The 21916-nt window shown below is 41.0% G+C and overlaps 1 protein-coding gene across 4 annotated transcripts in view; it reads left to right on the plus strand.

Moving 5' to 3' along the window:
* Gpd2 (glycerol-3-phosphate dehydrogenase 2) overlaps positions 1–18534 on the plus strand; it is a 134090-nt gene extending 115556 nt beyond the window's left edge. For all 4 annotated transcript variants that reach the window (XM_029470737.1, XM_021155445.2, XM_021155443.2 and 1 more), the window contains exons 10-17: positions 3302–3436; positions 3600–3775; positions 4379–4510; positions 5481–5639; positions 11861–11973; positions 12080–12158; positions 12338–12436; positions 15179–18534. In XM_029470737.1, the coding sequence (XP_029326597.1) occupies positions 3302–3436; positions 3600–3775; positions 4379–4510; positions 5481–5639; positions 11861–11973; positions 12080–12158; positions 12338–12436; positions 15179–15304 (1019 nt within the window). In that variant the 3' untranslated portion in view covers positions 15305–18534. The remainder of the gene's footprint in view (positions 1–3301; positions 3437–3599; positions 3776–4378; positions 4511–5480; positions 5640–11860; positions 11974–12079; positions 12159–12337; positions 12437–15178) is intronic.
* Positions 18535–21916: the final 3382 nt, after the last annotated feature.

Raw genomic sequence — 21916 nt, forward strand, 5'->3', positions numbered from 1 at the left:
TGTCTTAGAAATGGGGGCAAGGTGGCCTTGATGTGAGTAGCCATCTTGATCATCTGGGATCAGCCTGTCTGTGTTCTAGGGAACCTTTAGAGACCTGTATGCCAGCTATTTAAATTAAGTCCAGTTTCCCTGCCTTAGTTGCCTAAACCACATTTCCAGGTGGTAGATGCTGCTATTAGCTAGTGAATTGGACAGTCTAATGGCAGACTTTCCCCCACATTGCAAGAAGAGTCTGTAGAACTGTCCTGCTCCTCGGAGTCTAGATCATCGAAGTGTTGAAGAGAAGGAAACCCTTGGTTTAATGGAGTCATTGCACTGAGGAAGGCTACAGCTCGCTATTTTACAAAGCAAGAATTCCAGATGTAAGAAGGCAAAAAAGCTGGTTAATTTAGTAATTGTGCAGTGACTTAGGTAGATGTTAATCTTCTTTGCTCTACCACCTCTAAGACTTCTTGTCCTATCCTTGGACTGTTTCTCTTGTGATAGCACGGCTGCAAACGCTTATGGAACATGAGAAGACAAAATGGCGGCTTGTTATTCTGATTATCCATCTCCTTTGAATCTCCTTCTTAAGTTTGTTTCACAAGTGTGCAAGGATTCCATGTTGGCTAATAGATCATCAAGAGAGAATTCGGTCAGCTTCAGTTAGTTGCTATTTCTTCTCCTTGAAAGTTAGAACTGATGTTGCTATGTGCACGCTCCATACTCCCTGGACAGAACATAGAGCTGTAGCCTTGCGCTTGAGCTGGCATTGCTGAGTTTGTGTGGTGGTAGGCTACAGACTTCAGTAGCAAATAACATTTTGAGTAATCTGTAAAAAATCATTGTGTCAAGTTTGTGAGAGGGTGAGCAGGTAGAGAATGGATATGTAAGGGGGGGTGATGGAGGGAAGGGGGGAGGAGAAAGATGGAATTTTATGACCTTATGCTGGATTAGTAATGAGAAAGTCCTATAGACCATATAGAATAAATTTTATTCTTTAAAAAACGTATTTATTTAATTTTATTTTATCTGCATTGATGTTTTGCCTGCTTATAAGTCTGTGGGTGTCAGGACCCCTGGAACTGGAATTGGCAGTTGTGAACCATATGGGTCATATGGGTGCTAGGAATTGCACCTAGGGCCTCTGGAAGAGCAGCCAGTGCTCTTAACCACTCACTGACTCATCTCTAGCCTGATTTTATTATTTCTAAAATGTATTTTTTTTCTGAATAATTAATTCTAATATCCACGTGATAAAATTTCGGCTTTGCTTTTAATCTGTATTTTTAAATACCGCCTTTTTAAAAACTTCGATTGCATTTCTTGAGGCTTTTATCCATGAGTCTAATGGGTGCACCGTTTTCCACCAGCATCCCCTCCAACCACTTCCACACACTCACCCACTCCCTCAAACTGATGGCAGCATCGCAATGCAAATTTCAAGCTAAAAAAGCAGATGCTGAGATATCAAGTATTAAGGATTTTCCTGGCTGTGAAGTCTTTCTTCCTGATGGGGAGCAAGCCTCAGGAGCAGTCCCAGGACTGAGGGAGGAGACAAGATAAATCCATTTCATTCCACTTTGTGAACGAACTCCTTGAGTGTCTCAGGTTCGCCTTCTTTTCCAACAGTATGACCTTGGATGTGTGTTGTTTTATCATTAGAGTGGAAAAGGTGGAGCCTTGGCCAGATAGTTGCTTTGCATATGCTTGATATTTCTTCTGGAAACTCCAGTTTTCCCTAAAATACTTCAGACATTAGTCATAGGGCTTCAAGGGTTTAAACCACATTCCTGATCAGTGTGGCTACCAAAGGAATTTCACAGACACGGGAGGGACTGTTCACTGACCACAGTGACGTTGAAGGTGGGTTGGTTGCTTTATTTTTGACTCTGAGGGCTGTGTAAATACTAATGGAAAATACAGTAATTTCCTGGTTAAGAACTGCATAAAGATTACAGCACTTTGTTTATGTTGAAAGTTTTTTTTTTTTTTTAAATATGTGTAGAACTTTGTGAAGGAGGGTTACCCCCAGGCCACAGAAATCTCAAGATTACACTTATTTAAGAGACTGCAAGCACCAGAGGACTAGAGCTAGGGGGGTCCAGAGACCATCAGGTCTCCCGTGGCCTCTGCTAGACCAGACTGTGCAGCTGTAAGCCTGAAGCTATCTGTCCTCAGCAGCTCTTTATGTCCTTGCACCCCTGATGCAGTATAACTGTTGGAGGGGATCTTTCAGACCATAGTCATTTTAAGACTGGCCGTTAATCACCTACGTTAAAATATGCTAGATTTATTTTGGTTGACTTAATCTACCAGAAAGCTAATTTGATTTTGAGATAGGATCTATGTAGCTGCTGCAAGCCTACAACTTAGATGTGGTAGACTAGGCTGGCCTCTAACTCATGGCAATCCCCCTGTCTCAGCTTCCTGAGCAATGACCACATGTGTTCCTTCCCTCATTGTGGACACCATTGAACTATATTCCTCACCCACTGATAGATCAATAACAAATGCTTTTCAGCAGGTATCTGACTTCTTGGTATCGGTATTAGTATTTTGCCAGAGATAAAGAATAATTTTATATTATCTTGTTATTCTGAGAATGTTCATACCCTATAATGCAAGTATCACGGAGCTACTAGGAGGAGCCAAGATGCCTATCTCTGGATCAATTACAGAAGTTAAGGATGTGAAAAGAACAGAGAGTGAAGTTGTCCTCAGTTGAGGGACACCCCAGTTTGAGGAGTAAAGTCAAAAAGAACCAAGCTTGACTCTGGGAAAAGGTCATTTGCAGGGACAAGTTAGTTACTCGTGATTGCTGGTTATGGAGAAAAATCCCTGATGCTTTGTGGGTTCTGTGAGGTGAAATGAGAGGATTTGGGACTAGCAACTGTCGTTCACAGAGCCGGGCCTACTGCAGCTGTTCATGGGTGAGTGGATTGGAGAGAGAGCACATCTGGCCACAAGACTCATTAACAGAGCTCTTGTCACTCTTGAGGAGACAAGTTTTTTTCAAGAACTTATTATAAACATTCATAAATGCTTTATTTTTCTCTTGATGGTAATCCTTTTCCCCATTAGGGCTGTCGACACTGGCTTCTGTGGCTTCCTCTTTGACACATTTCCCGATGACCTTCAGGTTCTTTCCTTCTCCCAAGCAAATTCTCTTTGTGTCACAGATTCCCCCCCCCCCCCCCCCCACACACACACACAGTTGTTTCATTTCAGGCTAATTTCTTTGATCTTGCCTGTGCCTCTAGACTTATGAATTCTTTCCTGTATATTCATCTTCTGTAAAAACGTTTCTGATTTCTACCAGTGAGAAGAGGGGATGTCTTGGCAGCATGGAGTGGTATCCGTCCCCTTGTTACCGATCCCAAGTCTGCAGACACTCAGTCCATCTCTCGAAATCATGTTGTGGACGTCAGTGACAGCGGACTCATCACAATAGCAGGTATGTGGGGCCGAATCATTCTTCTGATTGCTCCTTTTCACTCTAATGAGCAAGTGTTTTGTCTTATTCCTTGCCAAGAGGTGACTTTTGTTATTATTGGTAAATGATCAATTATAAGAAAAATTCAGAATGCCAACTTAATGGCTTAATGATCTCCTTGTAGGTGGGAAGTGGACCACCTACCGCTCCATGGCAGAAGATACCGTGGATGCAGCTGTCAAGTTTCACAACTTGAAGGCGGGACCGAGTAGGACTGTTGGGCTATTCCTTCAAGGAGGCAAAGACTGGAGCCCCACACTCTACATCAGGCTTGTCCAGGATTATGGGCTTGAGAGTGAGGTTCGTGGACATTGCCACACTACCTTGCCTTGGTGTTGTTGAGATCTCAGTCAGTGGCTGTGGTGTGACCTTCCTGATTTAGGGTGACCTTTTCCTGGGCTTACTGAAACAAACAAACAAACAAACAAACAAAAAACAAAACAAAACAAACCAAGCAAAAAACCCCTTAAAACCAGAAAAGATGATCCAACTTTATTACAGTTGTCTAAAAATTTAATGATGCATGTTGGGTTTCTCTTGAAATCTCAAATTTACTCAGTTTGCTTCTATTAGACAAAATTTCCCCAGCCTCTTTGCATCTTGAGTGCAAGGAAGAGTGAGTGCTCTTCAGGAGTGACATCAAGAAGAAAATGGAGCTGAAGCGCCATCCGTCAGTCACCGAGCTGCTGCGAGCTGCTGCTACTCGGATGCTGAGTCAGTGCTGGCCTAAGCATTCAAAGCCCAAGTGGTTTCCTCCCACAGAACCTGGCTCTAATACTCCCTGAGAGCTATTCGTTACCGGCTGTGGGAAAACTGACAGTGCAAGAGCGCACTGTTGCTTTCGTTTGCATCTTAAAGGACCCGCCCCTAGAATGCCTGTCTAACGAAGTTTCATTTCGGTAGGTTGCACAACATCTGGCCAAAACCTATGGTGACAAGGCTTTCGAGGTGGCCAAAATGGCAAGTGTGACTGGAAAGCGGTGGCCTGTTGTTGGAGTGCGTCTTGTGTCAGAATTTCCATACATCGAAGCAGAGGTAGGTGGTGGCCAAGGGACTTCCTATGTGTGATGCTCTGCCATTCATTGGTTCATCCCACCTCCACCCCCCCCCACCCCCCTTTTTTTTTTCTCAAGACAGGATTTCTCTGTGTAGTCCTGGCTGTCCTGGAACTCACTCTGTAGATCAGGCTGGCCTTCAACTCAGAAATCTGACTGTCTCTGCCTCCCAAAGGCGTGTGCCACCACTGCCTGGCTGGTTCATCCTGCCCTTAAAAGCTACACTTCAAAGCACACACCTCAGGCAAAGTCTGCAGTAAGGTTGCGGGCTTTGACTAATGCTCAACTCTTAAGTGATGTTGTTAGTGGTAATAGTACTAGTGTGAGCTCCAGAGTTTGTTCAAGGAACATCACAAGTCTGAAAGTTCTGTTTCTCCTAGAGTTTGTAGGTCTTTAAGTTCAAATCACTTCTCTCTAGCCTGGTTCCATGACCTCCAACTGTGATTGTTTCTCAAGAGATTTCCCTTGTTTTCTGGTACTATGAAACCAGAGAGGACACCATGCTGGGGTTTCATTGTGCCTTCAGTCAATAGTGTCCAGTAAGTGACACTTGTTGGTCTCTAAGGCCAGAAAACTTTACAGCCAGAAGAGCTGAACCACAGCTTTTCTTTCTGTCCTCATCCTTTGCATCTTCCACCATGTAAATTCCATGTAAATTACCATTTCCATTATGCGTTAGCAAGGAGAGCTATTTCTGTGGATGTAGAGAAGTGATGTCTCTATCATTATTCAGGAAAAAGGCATTCACTCATACCCAACCCACCCAATTTCCAACCTTCTGTGGCAGGCAGAGGGAGGGCCCGAGCTGTGCCGCATCTGTACCTGTGCCTGATGGAGAGCCAGAGAGGCTGAAGAAAACACCACCCTTTCTCAAAGCATTTTTTAAAATGTGAAAATTGATTATTTTTAAAGGAAAGATTCAGAGTAGCATTCTTTTCTCTTTAATTTAGGTGAAATACGGGATTAAGGAGTATGCCTGCACTGCAGTTGACATGATCTCACGGCGCACCCGCCTGGCCTTTCTCAATGTTCAGGCTGCAGAGGAAGCCCTGCCTAGGATTGTTGAACTAATGGGAAGAGAGTTGAACTGGAGTGAATTGAGGAAACAGGTACTGTACAAAGGCCTTTACAGCCACAGTTCTGTTGATAACCATGTAACAGCTTGGTCTATAAAGGCTAACTTACGGTGATGGTTTTAGGTTTCCAGTTAACTTCTGTATTACACATATCAACTATTGCTAGGTCTTAAAATGGAAAGACATTCTTATGCCAAAATTTCATTGTTATAGAAATCTAGAGAATGCTTTTAAATTTCTGATCATAATTTCTGGAAAAGAAAGATACAAAAGACAGTTGGATGCCGCCTTTTCTAGGTCTCATTGAAAATACTCTTAATTTCTGCTCTTGATAGTCCTTGGATTAAAAATTGTAGTTTTACTGCCTGACCAGCAAGGGCTTATTATTTGAATCAGTTAATATTTTAAACGATGGGAGACCTTGCAACATGAAGGAAAAAATGTGTCATTTGATATTTTATATTTATTACCAAATTAAAAAAAATAAATTTGCTAGGTAGTGATGGCACATACCTTTAATCCCAGCACTCGGGAGGCAAGAGGCAGGTGGATCTCTGAGTTCAAGGCCAGCCTGGTATGCATAATGAGTTTCAGGACAGCCAAGACTACACACCATGCCTGCCTTGACCACTGTTTTACATTCAGAAAGAATGTTTCTTTTCAGTCACTTCATAGCTTCATCAAGTACTGTCCCTAGAGTCTTTTCCATGTCATAACAGCTCACTCACTGCCCCTCCGTGCTCAGATATCCACTTTAACATCATATTGTATGTTCACTCACTCTCCAACCAAAGCCTCTCCAAATGTCACTGTTGTCATCCAAATCAGGGTGGAGTGTCACCCTTTCTTATTGCCTTCATTATTGTTACCTTGGTGTAGACTCCTGGTGTGTCTAATGCACTGTACTGGCTTCTCTCCAAGTAAGACAGTGTTTCCATCTTAACAACTTTGGAGATTATATGAGAACATAATCCAGACTGTCACTGGATGTGTCCAGAGGCCTTAGCGGAATGTACATTTTACAGTTGGCTTTTGAGACATTATATTAGTCATGGGGACATGGGGAGGGCACTGAATACTGGTAGGCGAGGAAAATGGCCCTGGAACTAGTCTAGGGAGACTTCAAAGTATAGAGCCTGGAATGATAAGGAAGGATATAGAAGACATAGAGAGGAGTGGCTTCTTAGGTTGGGCAGTGTCATAAGACTAAGTAAGAGGGCATTGTGACTCAGAGGCTAATAGTCAGACTGCTTCAAATAGCCAACATTTAATTCTCAAATTAATCCCTTCGGTTTCTAATATGAAGTCCAAGGTCAAGATACCTTCAGCTCTAAACCTCTTTCTATGGTCCATGGACAGAGAGCTCCTTGGCATATTCACATGTGTATGTAGTAAATGAGTATTATTGGGCGTCTTGTCACGTATAGTGCAGATGAGTGTTGGGCACTAGCCTAACCTTCAAGTGTTCATAGATTCCTAAAGATGGAATTCCTGGGCAATATGAGTGAAAGGGACATTTTAAAGGCTTAACTTTATTACATTCTTCAAGGGCATAGTGAGTGAGTGGCCCTATGTTTTAAAAATTCTGCTGTAGTGATTCTAACGTCATATTCTTCAGTGAATTGTGGTAGAAATCTGTGGTCAGTGCCTTGATGTCCTCATTGTGTCTGTGTGAAGAGTAGCCCTGTCTTTGGACTGTTGATAAGCATCCCAATGGACAGCCCAGGCTCTGAGAGCTGAATTTAGTCATGTGCTGGTGCCCAGCTGTGAAGGGAATGGAGGCCTCCGCCCAAATTTTATAGTTGAGGAATCAGACCCAGTTTCTAGAAGCAGTAGATCATGGAGCTGCATCTACAACCTGTCCCTTGGCCCCCTTCTTGCTGCCTCTGTACTGGCTTAGAAATAACTCTTCCAGGTTTTGCGTTTTACCTCTTCATGAAGACAGCACAAGAATGCGTAGCTTTTTTGTTTTTGTTTTTTGTTTTTTTTTTTCTGTGTAGAAGAACCAGAGCATGTTTTTATAAGTAATCTTTTGTGCTAGGAGGTAGGAAGAAAGAGAACATTCTAAAAACCAGTTGTGCTTACCGAGATTTAACTTGATTTCAAACTTTATGAGTAGGCGGATGTTCTTAGGAAATACTCCTAACCTCTGGAAAGTAGCAAAACTAAACAGCTAAAGGTATTATTCAGCTTCTGAGACCCGGGAGCTTAATGAGGACAGTGGATGGTCTGGAGAGTACAAAAGAGAGGGAAACAAGAAGGAAAAGGTTAGAAAGTTGTACTTCTGAGAAAAGGTTAAAAGCACTGGGATTATTTAACCTGCAAAAGCGAAAGAGGAGCAGGGTGATTAATAACTCTTCATAGATGAATTGTGTTGTTTCCATGGTCAATACCCAATGAGTGGCCCGTATACGGAGCATGCTACCAAACAGTGTAGAGAATAATAAATAGCTCAGAGTTCCATGGACCTTCCTCTCTGCGTGGATACAATGCACATACGTGTCAGAAATGCATGCTTGTCTTCAAAGTTTACAGATATATTTAGAGAAGTGGTTGGTTGAGACTGAAAGTCAACTGATAGAGAAAAATAAAGGAGTCAGACCAGGGCTGTGTGGGGAGTTGGGGAAGTCTGAGGAACAGGAAAGGACATGAAGGAAAGTGCCGTCTCCAAGCTCTGTATACCTGGGTAAGAATGAATGTGTGCGAGAAGATGGCAAACAGGGAGATTTTTGTGTTCAATGAATAAGGGAAGCTTTCACTTCACTTCAGATGATTTGAAACACTTGCAATGCTATGTGTATTGTAAGTTTCAACGGAGAAATTCCCTTGGGACATCAGACGAAGCTTGCTTTTTAGGAGGGCTAAGCAGGAAAGGGCATGAGCGTCACTCAGAACATATTTAGGGAAATACTGTCTATAAGAGAGACAGGGAGATTTCATAATTTTCATATGAGGTGCGTCTTGATTTTCATTGTGAGTCCTTGAATTTCAGTTTTCAATCAGATAGAAGACATAGTCAGATGGGAGGTGACTCCTTATCAATTTTATTCCAGTCAGGGAACTTGCTATTAGGATTCTTTCTTTTCTGTGATTCCTAAATTAACCTGCTAGAAAAAAGACTAGCAAAACAGAAGGAGGCAAGTGCAATACCAGTTTCAAAGAGCAGAAAACAAAATATGTCTTTGTGACCTAGGAATGGTCTTCACATCGATCCTGGCTGTTTTTCTTAATTGAGCTCATTAATTTTTATTATGTTCACTATGTTTCTTATAATTTAGCAAGAAGTGTAGGCTATTTGTGCAAATAAGGGGCCCCTAAGAAAAAAATTTTTTTCATACATGTCCTTTTTGCATTGCAATAAGGATCAAGAGAATGTTATAGAAGTGATATATACTGTATTTCATACAGCCCCGTGAATCTTTTTTTGCAATTTTGACCTCTGAAGGGGTCTTATGATAGCAGATTACAGCGCTCTGTCCCCTTGATCTAGTCTAGTTTGGTTCAAGCATTTACATTACAGTGCTGATGCTATGCTTTCTTGGTGTGCCAATAAGCACAGGAGCAAGTGCATATCTGATAATCAGCTAAAACAATAGCCACCAGTGTACTAGGAGAGTTTTTATAGAGACAAATGATAAACCTTGTACTGGGGTAGACTAACTTCATTCATTCAAGCTAAGTTTGACAGGCTTAGCAATATAACAGGCATGAAAAAGAGTAGCTTTAGTTGACTATGACTGCCAATCAATTTACAGTGGATCATGATTGTCCCCCTACTATAATGTATTCTTTATTTGATAGCTCACGTAATTAGAAAGATATTACTCCTTTGTAGGTACTTTATCTCTGTAGGAGCATGGTGTTTGTTTGTTTGCTTGTTTGTTTTCTGACAATTGGTCTGGAAGGAAACACCAAATGACATAGGGCTTTGAAGTCATGCCTCTGTTGAAGCTCTTGACTAACAAATCTCTAAGGGGTAAAGTACTTGATGTTGCTTTCAGTATGTAACCTACGATTCGGATGGCTCTACTGTAGCAACGTCCTGGTCATCCCAAGTAAGTTGGAAGAATTGGAGATTATATCTAATCTCAACCTAAAATGTGTTAATAGGCATATTACAAGTAGCAGTGTGATTTAGACACATGCCTCAGGCTTCTGTTTGTGCAGTCCATAATGGAAACACACTTAGGAAGCTACATTGTGACGTGGATGGACAGATTTCCTCCTCCTCTGAAACATCACAATTATTTGGTAGAGGGTGGATAAACTTCACAGGCAGTGAAAGAATATGAATTATGTAAGAGATTGTCATTGGAGGGAAGGCTCAGAGGCAGCATGTCCAAGGACATGACTTTTAGAATAGTTTATAGAAAGTAGCCGGAAAAGATTCATTGAACAAGACAATCCATTTTAAAGCCATGACTGGTGGATTTTCTCATGTAAAGAGAGAAGTCTGCCAGTGAAGAATAGCACTGGAGATTGAGAGTTCATGTTTTATTTAATCACAGAAAAGTAGATGTAGACACACTTGTTTAGTTTTTACATTCATATTATGCAGCATTCGTGAGATTTCATTTCTTCTGCTGCATCTAGTTTTGAAGAGAAAGGAGGTGGAAAAGAATAATCTCAAAAAGCGTTCTGTCTAAGAAAACAGAATGCCAAGCCTTGCCACTGCCACGGTGTGCACAGCGCTTTGTGTTCCCCAGCCTCAGTCAATGGTCATTTCAGTTTCACATTCACTACGTGGGGCCTGTGGAGTTGGGAATTTAAGATATGCATTGGCTTTTCCTTGGTGATGGTGTATGACACACATCTCCGCGGCTTAGGCTGTTAGAGATGACTCAGTCATTAAGAGGGCTTGCAGCTCTTACTGACTGCTTCACACCCACACTGTGCAACTCACCACTCGTGAAACTCCAGCCACCGGGAATCTGATGCCCTCTGCTGGATGCCATGGGCACCCCACATGCACACATACATATATAGGCATAATTAAAATATAATAGAAATGAATCTTAAAAACCCTTCTCAGTGGCTTAACACAGGCAGAGATTTTTGTTTGTTTTTGAATTTGAGACATGTTTTATGTAGCACTTGCTGTCCTGGAACTCCATATGTAGATGCTGTCACTCACAGAGATCTTCTTGCCTCTGCCTCCAAGACTTTCCCTGAGCACTGGAAGTAAAGGCGTGCACTACCATACCCAGCTCAGCCAGCACCTGATGCTTCTCCTCCATGTCTGTCTAAGTCATGCTTGCTCTCAGGGAACAGGAACAAGAGAGGCAGAGAATATTAGGAAGTCTCTTTAAGCCATATTTCAAAAGTGGATTATCTTATACCAGTCGTGTTATTGGCCAAAGTAAGTCACATGGCTAGAGCATATAAAAATGGGTTTAAGAAGTACATGACGTGGCAAGTAGGTGTGTGTGTGTGTGTGTGTGTGTGATTTATACCATTTATTTATTACATCTATACCAGTGAAGAGAGATTTGCAAACAGTATATACTGTAATATTGTCACCTGAGGTAGTTAGGTGCGAGAGTGACAAATGGGATATAAGGGCAGTGCTTGTTGCAGATGCTGACCTGAGATACTGAGAGCCTTGAGCAAACTGTGGAGGATAGCCAGCTTTGTGCTGATTAGTCAGAAGCCCTTGCCTGAACTTCTGCATGGCTGACCACCGGCACTGCCAGCCATGCTAGAGTAGCTGCTCAAGTCATATATAGTTCGTTTTTATATGCTTTCCTTGTCACCACGCTTTAGCAAATGTGCTCTTGTAGAATTTGATAGTCAACACCACACAAGAGCAACTACAGTAAAAAGAAGCTGTGGTGTTACCATATGTAGAATGGGCATCCTGATGGTGTGGGGAAGCAGTCAGTAGTACCACATACATGTAGAACGGGCATCCTGATAGTGTAGGGAAGCAATCAGAGAGGTGAAAAACATGCTCTATGGAATTTAAGAAAGGATGAACTGATCGCAAGCCCCGAAAGAGTGTGCCTAGCTAGAGCCAAAGCTTGAGGAGGAACCAGACAAATGCAGGTGAACACAGCAAGTGTTTAAGGTCACAGTGTTTTGTATCTGCGGTTATTAGACTGTGTCTTAAGTTGCCCAACTAGAGGGAGTGGTGGAACGTCAGTAAAACTGGATGTTGATTCAATGAGAATCAGTTTCTGCTGATAAAAGGGGCAGGAGGAGTCAAGAACTCCTATTAATCTGCAACCTTTGTGCACATGTCTTCTCTTTTGTAGGAAGAACTTGAAACAGCCACGAGATTTCTGTACTATGAAATGGGCTACAAGTCTCGAACAGAACAACTTACAGATAGTACTGAAATCAGCCTGCTGCCTTCAGACATTGATAGGTACTTTCAATGCTCTTCCTGTCCTCCCCTTCCATAGCCTCCTCCTCCTCTTCCTGTCCACTCATTTATGTAAGACTATCTGCCATTATTCAATTTTGGGTTGCAGGTACAAGAAGAGATTTCATAAGTTTGATGAAGATGAAAAAGGCTTCATTACCATTGTTGATGTTCAGCGTGTCCTAGAGGTGATACATACTCCCCCCCCCCCCATTATCAGTTCTCTGGTATAGAAAGATATAAAATTAATATTAGTTTGCATTTTTTACAAGTAGCATTTTAAAGGGTTGAACAGTCTAGCTGCATTAGCAGGAAGTTACACATAATTTTTAGTTTAACCCTCACCTCTCTGTGCTCCCCTGCCTAGAGTATCAATGTACAAATGGACGAAAACACACTGCATGAAATTCTCTGCGAAGTAGATTTGAACAAAAATGGACAGGTTGAGCTGCACGAGTTTCTGCAGGTGAGTTGTCACGAGGCAGATGCCGCTACGGTCTTGCTTTTGCTTGTCCTCATCCTGAGAATGGATTCTTAAGTGGACCCGATAGTCGCTTCATTCTGAAAATATAGCCATAGCCAGAGCAGTTGATTGTCTGCCCTCAATGATGAGTTCTGTTTGTGTCTGTCCGCTTTTATAAGAGGCACCTGTTTTATTGGCTAATTTAGATAAAATCCAAGTTAATTGTGGCGTACAGAATTGCATAATTAAAGAACAAGGCCGTGGACTATGATTGTGCCGCTGCCTATGCCGAGAGGCAACAGAGTACTTCTAGTATGGAAAGTCACCGTTCGCTGTTGTATGAGAGAAATTATAACCCATAGTTTTTTATTCATTGGATAATCATACTCACCTAAGGATAAAATTAATCAGTTTTATCCTGATTAATTAAGCAGAAAAGCAAATGGGAAGGAAGTTAAACTCCAGGATCAAGACCACAAATTCAAACATTTCCGTGTCTGGTGGTCGGCTAACCAAGGGTCCAATTGCTCAATCCTTCTAACTATGAAGGAAATCCATTTTGTTCCTGTAACCTCACACTAGATGCTCTACATCACCCCTTAATCGTTCTGTAAAGAAAAGAATTTTAGCAATGTATTCCTAGCTGTCCATAGGACTGGTCATTTGAAGAACACATTGGTTTCAGGCAGCCCGGTTTTTTCTGTAGTGTTTCTTGGGCAGGTATTTCAAATGAATGCCAGGTCTTGCTTGCACCATGGCAATGATGAATGCTGAACATGAAATAAATTAATGCTGGGATTTTGGTCAATGTCAGCCCTTTCTTCACTGTGTCAAGTTAAACAAACAAGATCAAGGCAGAGGAAATGGTAATTGTCTCTCTGGAGATGAGCTGCAGATAAGAGCATTGTTGAATCTAAATGCAGAAAATTTTCTCAGGTTGTGTCCAGCATTACAAAAAAGAGTGTTTAGTTATTTAACTAACTGTTTAACTGAATGCGAATTTCAAATGGAATTTCAGATTTATGGTTAGGACTTTTAACAGGAAACATTTAAAGCCTCTTTTTGAATAGTTTTTCTGGAGAACACTTCCTTGTCTTAGAATTTCAGAAAACTCTTCTTTAAATAAATAGCTTATGCTTCATTTCTTCTGTTTTAGAAACAAACAGCAGCATTTAGACCTAAAAAACCCAGGGCTTTAGAGACAATGGGAGTCTAATTTAATGAGTATGTTGTATGGTTTGGGTTTTAAGTAATTTTCTTGAATGTAGTAGAATTATACACATAGAAAATAATTTAAACCACCTGCAGGTTTTCTTGTAGAGTTTTTAAATAAATTAGTACCTTCCTGTCCAGTTCTAAATAAAAGCAACCATTCATGCTTTCAAGAACACAGTATAGTTTCCAAGTTATAAAACACTGGCTCTTGTCCTTATGAGGTCTAGTCACACCTAGATACTATTTTTTCTTGCAGTACGGTTCTTAGATACATGTAATACCTAATAGAAAGCTTTAAGCTTGTTGAGGTTGGTACAGGAAACACTGTCAGTGGCTGAGAGAAGAGGAGCCCCACCTCTGACTGTTGTTACCTCTGATAAATCCCAAGGTTCTCCCAGCATCAGAGAGAAAACAATAATCAGAAAACTGTTCTATCTTTAAATGTCAGCATTCCTTAGGTAAAATATTTCTCCGATGTAAAGTATGTTTCCACATCTGATTGTTTAATGAAATATTATCCTTTTCTGACTAACAAGAGCCCACATTTATCCTGCCACAGTTCTGATTTTTGAATATGGGTGTTTTCAGTCGTCAAGCTAGGAGGTGTTATGGAAACTGCCTGGGTGTAGGATTTTATTTACCAGTCTGGCCATAATGACATTTGTGTATGTAAGAAGCTCAGAAGCAGTCGCTTGTGAAGCAGCTTTTAATAAGGTCAGGAGATTCAGGTCCAGCCTGGGGCAGATGCCCAAAGTTCCCATGTGGAGCACATTTTTCAAAATGTATCACCATAGGCTAAAGCCTTAATTATGAAATGATTTGAATATTTTCACATGTATTTTTAAAAATATAACTAACTATTGAGTACTTTTTTTTTTAATTAGAAAAAAAATTAGATTTTAAAAAAATACGAGTTAGTGGAAGGAGGAGGCAGTTTTCACACTCAGAATTGCAAGGGGTTTTCTGCATTAAAGGCCTTTGCCTACTGTCTGCATGCAATTTTAGATCTAACTCTGACTTTATCCATTGGATAAAAATGAATCCGCTAAAATCTGAGCAGTGAAATTATTTCAATTAGGGCAGATCTCGAAGTCCATTTTCAATGACATGTATTTAAATTTGTTTAGAAAGATTTCCAGGGATTTAGATTTAGAGGCCTTGAATTGAAAATGATAATTAAATATAGGAGGTCATGATTTATCTTGGCTCTATTCCTGAGATTCCTTTTTAGAACTTAAAAATAGAATTAGAGATCCAATATTTGACGTAAACTTTTTTTTTTTTTTTAAGTGACCCAAAATGTATAATGTGGGAGAAGGAGTTCGTTAGATTTGCTTTTAGGGTAGCCTGATCTACTGAGTAGATGCAGTCGTTGTCAGCAGTGTGAAACATGTCTCCCTTCATCTCTTCTTGAACTCTTCAAGAAGTCAAGTGTTTGCTCTGGAGCTGATGGAAGAGCTCTGGGGCTGGGAGGAGCGAGTGAAGTGAGCCGGCCTGCCTGATGACTGTGTTCCTTCTTTTCTCTTTAAGCTGATGAGCGCAGTTCAGAAAGGAAGGGTCTCTGGAAGCCGACTTGCCATCCTGATGAAAACTGCCGAGGAGAACTTGGACCGCAGAGTTCCAATCCCTGTGGACCGTAGTTGTGGAGGATTGTGAGTCTGACCAGTAAATCCGCAACCAGCAAGCATAGGACAGCCAGCGCTATGTACAACCAGAGATGACTTAAACTCTAAAATAGTGGTTATCGTAGCTGCCTTTTTTAAAACAAACAAACAAACAAACAAACAAACAAACAAACAAACAAGGTAAAAAAAACAAAGAAAGGAAAGGGATAAGCAAACAAACAAACAACACTGGAAAACATTCCAAAACTTAAGATGTTGGTGTGTTTGCCAACTTACCTTGCCAATACTTTATATTTACCACTCAGTCTGGCTTCTACAAAGCGCTTTTCTTATTTTTTAGTGCGCACTGATGTACTGTTTTGTATCCATTTTGTACCCTGTCAGACTTGACACTCTGCCTGCTCATTCATTCATTCACACTAGTTTTAGAGGCAGACCCCTTTGTGAGCACCCAAGAGCTCAGGAGCTGGAGCCTGGAGAGAGCATTCTTTTTTTTTTTTTCTAGAAAATCATGTGACCTCTTGACATGTTAATATTTTGGGAGACTTCTCAGCCCTGTCTTGCTACCCACCCCCTTCCAATTAATACTGCACACTTTTCTATCTGGAGTAACTCTGGCTAATCTGGAGAGGGAAGACAAAGTTTAGATCTGGTTGAGATTTGGTTACATTTCTAAAAGAGAACCTCCAAAAGCTTCCAGATTTGCAGGCGGAAGATAAAGACAGCGCTGACATTTGCCGGGAGGTACAGTGATCGCCGCTTCTCAGCAGTTCATTTTTTCCCCCAGGCACTGCTGGCTTCCTTTGACTATTATAGTTGCCAGAAAAATCCTTGCTTTTTTTACTTTAAAACCAGCATTTGAGTGGCAAGTTGGATATAATGGGATGAGACCAAATCTCTCCGTTCCTCCTGGGAGCAATGATAGAACACAATTTCCAGTCCCACAAGTTCTGAATCTTGTAGCGTGTGGTACTGTCAGGCCTGTTCTTGTCGGGGTGGGCAGTGGTGATGGTATTTGCAAAGAGATAATAAAAAAGAACTGGGCAGACTTCCGTTCACTTTAATTATGAAATTGAAATAAGGCATGCCACTTTAATATTGGAGGCCGGTCTGTTTGCCAAAGGCCCTTCTCTTTGTGTACTCAGTGGAAAAACTCTCTTTCTAACAAAAAATAAAATAAAATAAAAATCCAAGAAAGACATCAGACATATGCATAGAAATACACACAAATCAAACCCCAAAGTCGGCGTCCTTTGAACTCAGCAAATAGTGCACAGAATAGAGATGCCCGCCAGGCGGAATGGGTTTTTTTTTGTTTTGTTTTGTTTTTGTTGTTGTTGTTATATTCTGTTGGCATTATAACTAATAATCTTAATACTTATTAATTGGCTTCCCTTTTCTGAAGCTACCAGTGATGAGATCCCTGTGCATCGTAGGAGGTGGACCCCTTTGTTCACACTTCCCTCCTGGCAGGTTTTCTTGCACAGGCTGTGTCTCAGCTTTGTGAACTGATCCATAAAGCACCCTTGTGCTACTATTCTGCCTGTGCAAACATTGTGTCTCTCTGCCTCATTCATTATGGGTTATGAGTCCACATATCATAATATAAGCTGGGAGGTCTCAGCCCCCATCCCACTCCACCCCCACTCCTGAAATATGCAGACTCCAGGAAGAGACAGCTCAACTCATTAAATGAAGTATCAGTACTTCCTCTTCTATTTCCGGGAAGCCTGACACCGGACAAGTGACGCGTCACAGCAGATGTCACTGTGAATTCTTTTTTCTTTCAAAGTGTCAATTTTTTACACTGGTTTTTAATCTTTATATTTTTTAAAAATAGATGGAAGCATGTGGCTTTGAAATTTAGTGGTTTTCTTTTTTCCCTATCATGACAATAAAGTTCACTTTATACCTCGTGACAGTCAAGTCGGCAGAAAAGCTGTCCTTTAAGACATCCCAGCAGATATATCACAACATTCTACATCACTACTCCTTTCCCCTCTCTCTTTCTCTCTCTCTTTCTAGTTAGATCAAGATAACGGTGGCTTGTGTCATCCCGATTCTCAGGCTCAGAATGTGACTTGCTTAGGCCGATGTGGGCTTGGCAAGCACGTCTCGTTCGTATGTGTTTTGCTGTGAATGAAGTTCCTTTAAGGACAAAGGGAAGTGCACTGTGCTTCATTTGAGCATATCTGCCTTGGCTTAGCATCTGCTTATTCTAAGACGTGCTCCTTCACCCGTCCCAGAGACTCACGTTGGACATGAAAAACTTTTATCACGTTCCTATGAGTAAAGCAACCCGGGATTTTCCTATGAGTTCCCAATTAAACCTGTACAGGTTTTCACATTTTAAATCCAATTTAAGCAAAGAGGGAAAGGACACAGGGGAAAGAAGCCCCTTTAAACTCATTCAGAGAATAAACCATGTTTGCTTTTTCATATAAACCTGGTATTTGTTGATTTTGTTTGGGTGTGGGAGTGGGTGCGCAGAGCTCGCCTTTTATCATCAAGTGATTTATTTCCTTTGACGGGATTCAGGTGAAGGAAGCCCATCTGTGCTGGAGAGCTGTATATGCCTTGAACTAGCCTCTGTCCCAGTTGTGATAACAGCGATAACGCTGGATTACTGGTTTAGCTACGGATGTCTGCCTCTGAGTCCTCATGCTGCATATTCCTGCTTTCCAGTCTGTTCATACTGAGTGTGACGTCAGATCTCTGCTCTCAAGTGCATGCTTCCTAATTTGCTTCGGGTTAAGCCTCGAGTTTGGTCTATTTCATAATATGTACAACAAAAATGTTCATTCTGATTTTTTAACTCAGTACAAATAGAGGTTGTCATTGATTTCTTTTCTCTTTCCTGCTTTTTCTTATTTGTAAAAGTCTTTTTGCATATGAATGTAATCACGTCGATGTCCGGGATGCTGTAAACTTGCACTGCCCAGGGAGTGGAAAAAAGCCCTACTGTGTTTAAAAAGAACATCCGCTGTCCTGGAGCGGACACACTTGCTGCATGTTCTCTTACTTCCTCAGTTTTAGGTGTTGTGTTGGGTTATCGTTCTAGACTGGACTGTTAAATGCCGTCTGTGAGGCTGGACTGTCACTTTTATAACTGTCTTCGTATTTTATCGCCATTATTTATTACTTTTGATATACAGAATGAGCCGCATGCATTTATAGAGCCATAAGAAGATGTATTTAATGTGCCTTGTTTTTAACTGAGTAAGAGCTGAAAGCATGAATCAATAAAACTGATTAAAGCGCTCCATTTGTTGGCATTTTGATGTTATGCGCAGTCCGACAAATAACTTTAATTACTGCTGAAGTTTTTAGAAGTTTGAAAATATTTTCAGAAACTATATTTTATCTGACGCACATTCATTCTTTTACATTAGAATTTTACCACAAGTGAATTATCTGTATTGACAGATGTTATTTTATGAGGCCACCAAAATTATTTGTATTAATTTGTTACTTTAGCTTTTAGGGGATAGTTTCTGTTTTATGTGACCCTAGTCTACATTTATCCCATCACAACTCAATGGGATTCCTTCCTTCCTTCCTTCCTTCCTTCCTTCTTTCCTTCCTTCCTTCCATCCTCCCTCCCTCCCCCCTCTTTCTTTCTTTCTTTCTTTCTTTCTTTCTTTCTTTCTTTCTTTCTTTCTTTCTTGTCAACCAGAACCTCTCAGCCTCCACAGGCATGCTGATGAATTTTATCATAACTAAAATCAATAGAAATGAATGGGAAAGATTACATAATCCATTTTGATCATCTTACATGTCAAGTTAGTGCAGGGTTGCCAAGCGTTGATAAATGCTCTGACAGAAAAAAAACTGCTATATATTTTCATTGTCGGTAAATCAGTAAAGCTGTTACCAGTTTAACACTGGCCAAATTTTATAATGCCCATGTTATTTTATAAGTTTTAATTTGCACATGTACAGAGAGAGCTTTCTCTATTTGCGGCTCCCAAGTGCTGCCTCCAGGTTGAGCGTGCTCAGAGGCGTTTGTGAGTTTCTCATAGTCCTTCGGAACTGTGTCCCAAGTGAAGGCTCCTTCCCAGACAGACTTGGGACAATAAGTCATTTGTTCAGCTTCTGGAAAAAAAATACATAGTTCGAAACATTTTCCATAGATCTAGCTTATGAAATTTGATAGCACCTAAATAAATATTGTCAAAATATGGCATGCAGGTTTCCAGTATGTAAAAGTGATGCTCACAAAAAAGAAAAAGAAAAAAAGAAAAAGAAACATGATACTGGCCTCAATATTTTTTTTTTCTTTTTTCTTTTTCGGTTTTTTGAGACAGGGTTTCACTGTGTAGCCCTGGCTGTCCTGGAACTCACTCTGTACACCAGGCTGGCCTTGAACTCAGAAATCCACCTGCCTCTGCCTCCCAAGTCCTGAGATTAAAGGCATGTGCCACCACTGCCCGACTGGCCTCACTATTTTGCAGTTTTTGTGAACAGCACATTATCACTGGTGTAAGATCCCATCTGATGGCATTTGACTTATGAAGGCCAGAAGCAACAAGAGTCTTAAATTGATCTGGCACCCTTGTAATGAGACACGTTCTGTTGAGGAAGCAGAAATGATGAGCCTCTGATGCCTGTACTTTGTATTTTAGGTCTCTAATTAGCTACCTAACTTGTGACATGCAGGCACAGAACATGATGCACGTAAGCCTCAATGATGCCACAGACAACCCCGCAGGCCCTGTGCTAAGAGGTGCAGTGAAAAAAAAAAAATCAGTTCCTGTCTTTCTATGTCTTAAATACCTGCTCAAGACCTGGTGTGAGCTAAGCAAACTACTGCCCTAGCAGAATCATCACTGTCTCTGTTGTCCACGTCTGGCACCAGATTGTTTGCTTTTCATACATTGCCACCAGAAGTATTGACATTGTAATAACTTGACCTAGGAGGGTTTGTGTGGTGCCTCCTTTAAGGAAGGCACCATGTTGTATTTCACCAGAAGCATAGGAGGACTGAGAAGCACAGAGAATGCTTTGGATGTTAGAGTATGGCACACGGTACAGCTTGTTCTATAAGCTGCTGAGCCTTGCTGACCCACTGCAATGTTTCTTAAGCAAGGAGTCCCTGAACTTATCTTCCAAGGAAATGGCTTCAGTAGGGAAACCTGCACTACTTCATGGTTGCTACTAGCTTTTCTTTTTACTGTGTCAGAGTTGAGAAGTGGTAAAACACCCCCCTCCACTACATGCATGTAGACACATGTGCACATACATACACACCTCCCCATGTTAAGCATCACAGACACAGAGAGACACACACATGTACCTCCCTACCTTAAGCAACACATACACACACACACATACACACACACACACACACACACACACATGCATGCACACACATAGGCACACACACACATCCACCTCCTTGTGTTAAGCATTAAAGACACATAGACACAGAAAGACACACACACACATATCACACGGATAGACACACCCCGTACATACACACACACACACACATATCACGCACATACACACCTTCTTGCCTTAGGCCCTCATAGTTAGTGTTCTTTGTTGGTTCTCATCTCATTCTATACAAGTGGGATTAGATATTTATTAGCATTTTCTTTAACTCCAATCTTGACTTACTTGAGTTTGTTTGTCTAAAGAATCTAAACATAACAAGCTCAGTTAACATAGCACTTCTTTTTCACCTGTCCTCAGCACCCTCATATAGTCCAGGGCTGCTTCTGTCCTTCCTAGCCCCGTCCTCCCTGAGTTAGAGTAAACAGCCACCCCATTTATATGTTGCTTGTTAGCTTTTCTCACCATTGCTTCACTATCCGCTTTTCCCCCTCCTTCCATCCCCATCATTAATTGATTTACAATTCATTTTTATGCATACGGAGTTTTTCCTATCCAAGTTAAGAAGCTGTAAATCTTAGATCCATTGAAATGACAGTGAGAAATATTTCATTTTATCCCATGAATCATTTGCCATCCTTATTGCAGAAAAATGGCAAAATTATGGTGTACCATGTTTTCATAAATTACTCTTCCCACCCCCACCCCCACCCCACTGCCCTGGTTCATTTCATTATCTGTGTGGAGAGACCGTGAGAGTCAGACTGTAGACACTTGGGGTAAACAATTCTGATTTTACAGCAGGCTAATCAAAATTTCATAACATTACAAATTAATTCCTCTGGTACCGTGAAGAATTTAATTCATGTACAAAATATATCATCTATTTTATAAGTCAAAAATAGCTTGGTATTAAAGTATGCCCTGTGATTGTGTGTATCAAAAGGGGGGGATGGGTCTTGAGTTCTTTAAATAATGTATATAATTTTCATTGGTTTCATATGTCAAAGTAGTCATTTATGTCCTGAAAGGTGGCTGCTTGGTACTATGTGTTTGAACACTATTAAAAAAATAAAATCATAGTTTCTTCTCAAAAAGCTAAATCATAGGTTTGTGTTTCACACATGACCTAGAGTGAAATCAGTTCTCCATGGATCCCCACCCCTCTCATCTCCAGCAAGAAATATCCTTAAAAAGAAAAAAACCTGAAATTTCTTTTTTTTTTTTTTTTTTTTTTGGTTTTTCGAGACAGGGTTTCTCTGTGTAGCCCTGGCTGTCCTGGCACTCACTTTGTAGACCAGGCTGG

Source organism: Mus caroli, chromosome 2 (genome assembly GCF_900094665.2).
Source record: "Mus caroli chromosome 2, CAROLI_EIJ_v1.1, whole genome shotgun sequence".
Classification (NCBI taxonomy): Eukaryota; Metazoa; Chordata; class Mammalia; order Rodentia; family Muridae; genus Mus; species Mus caroli.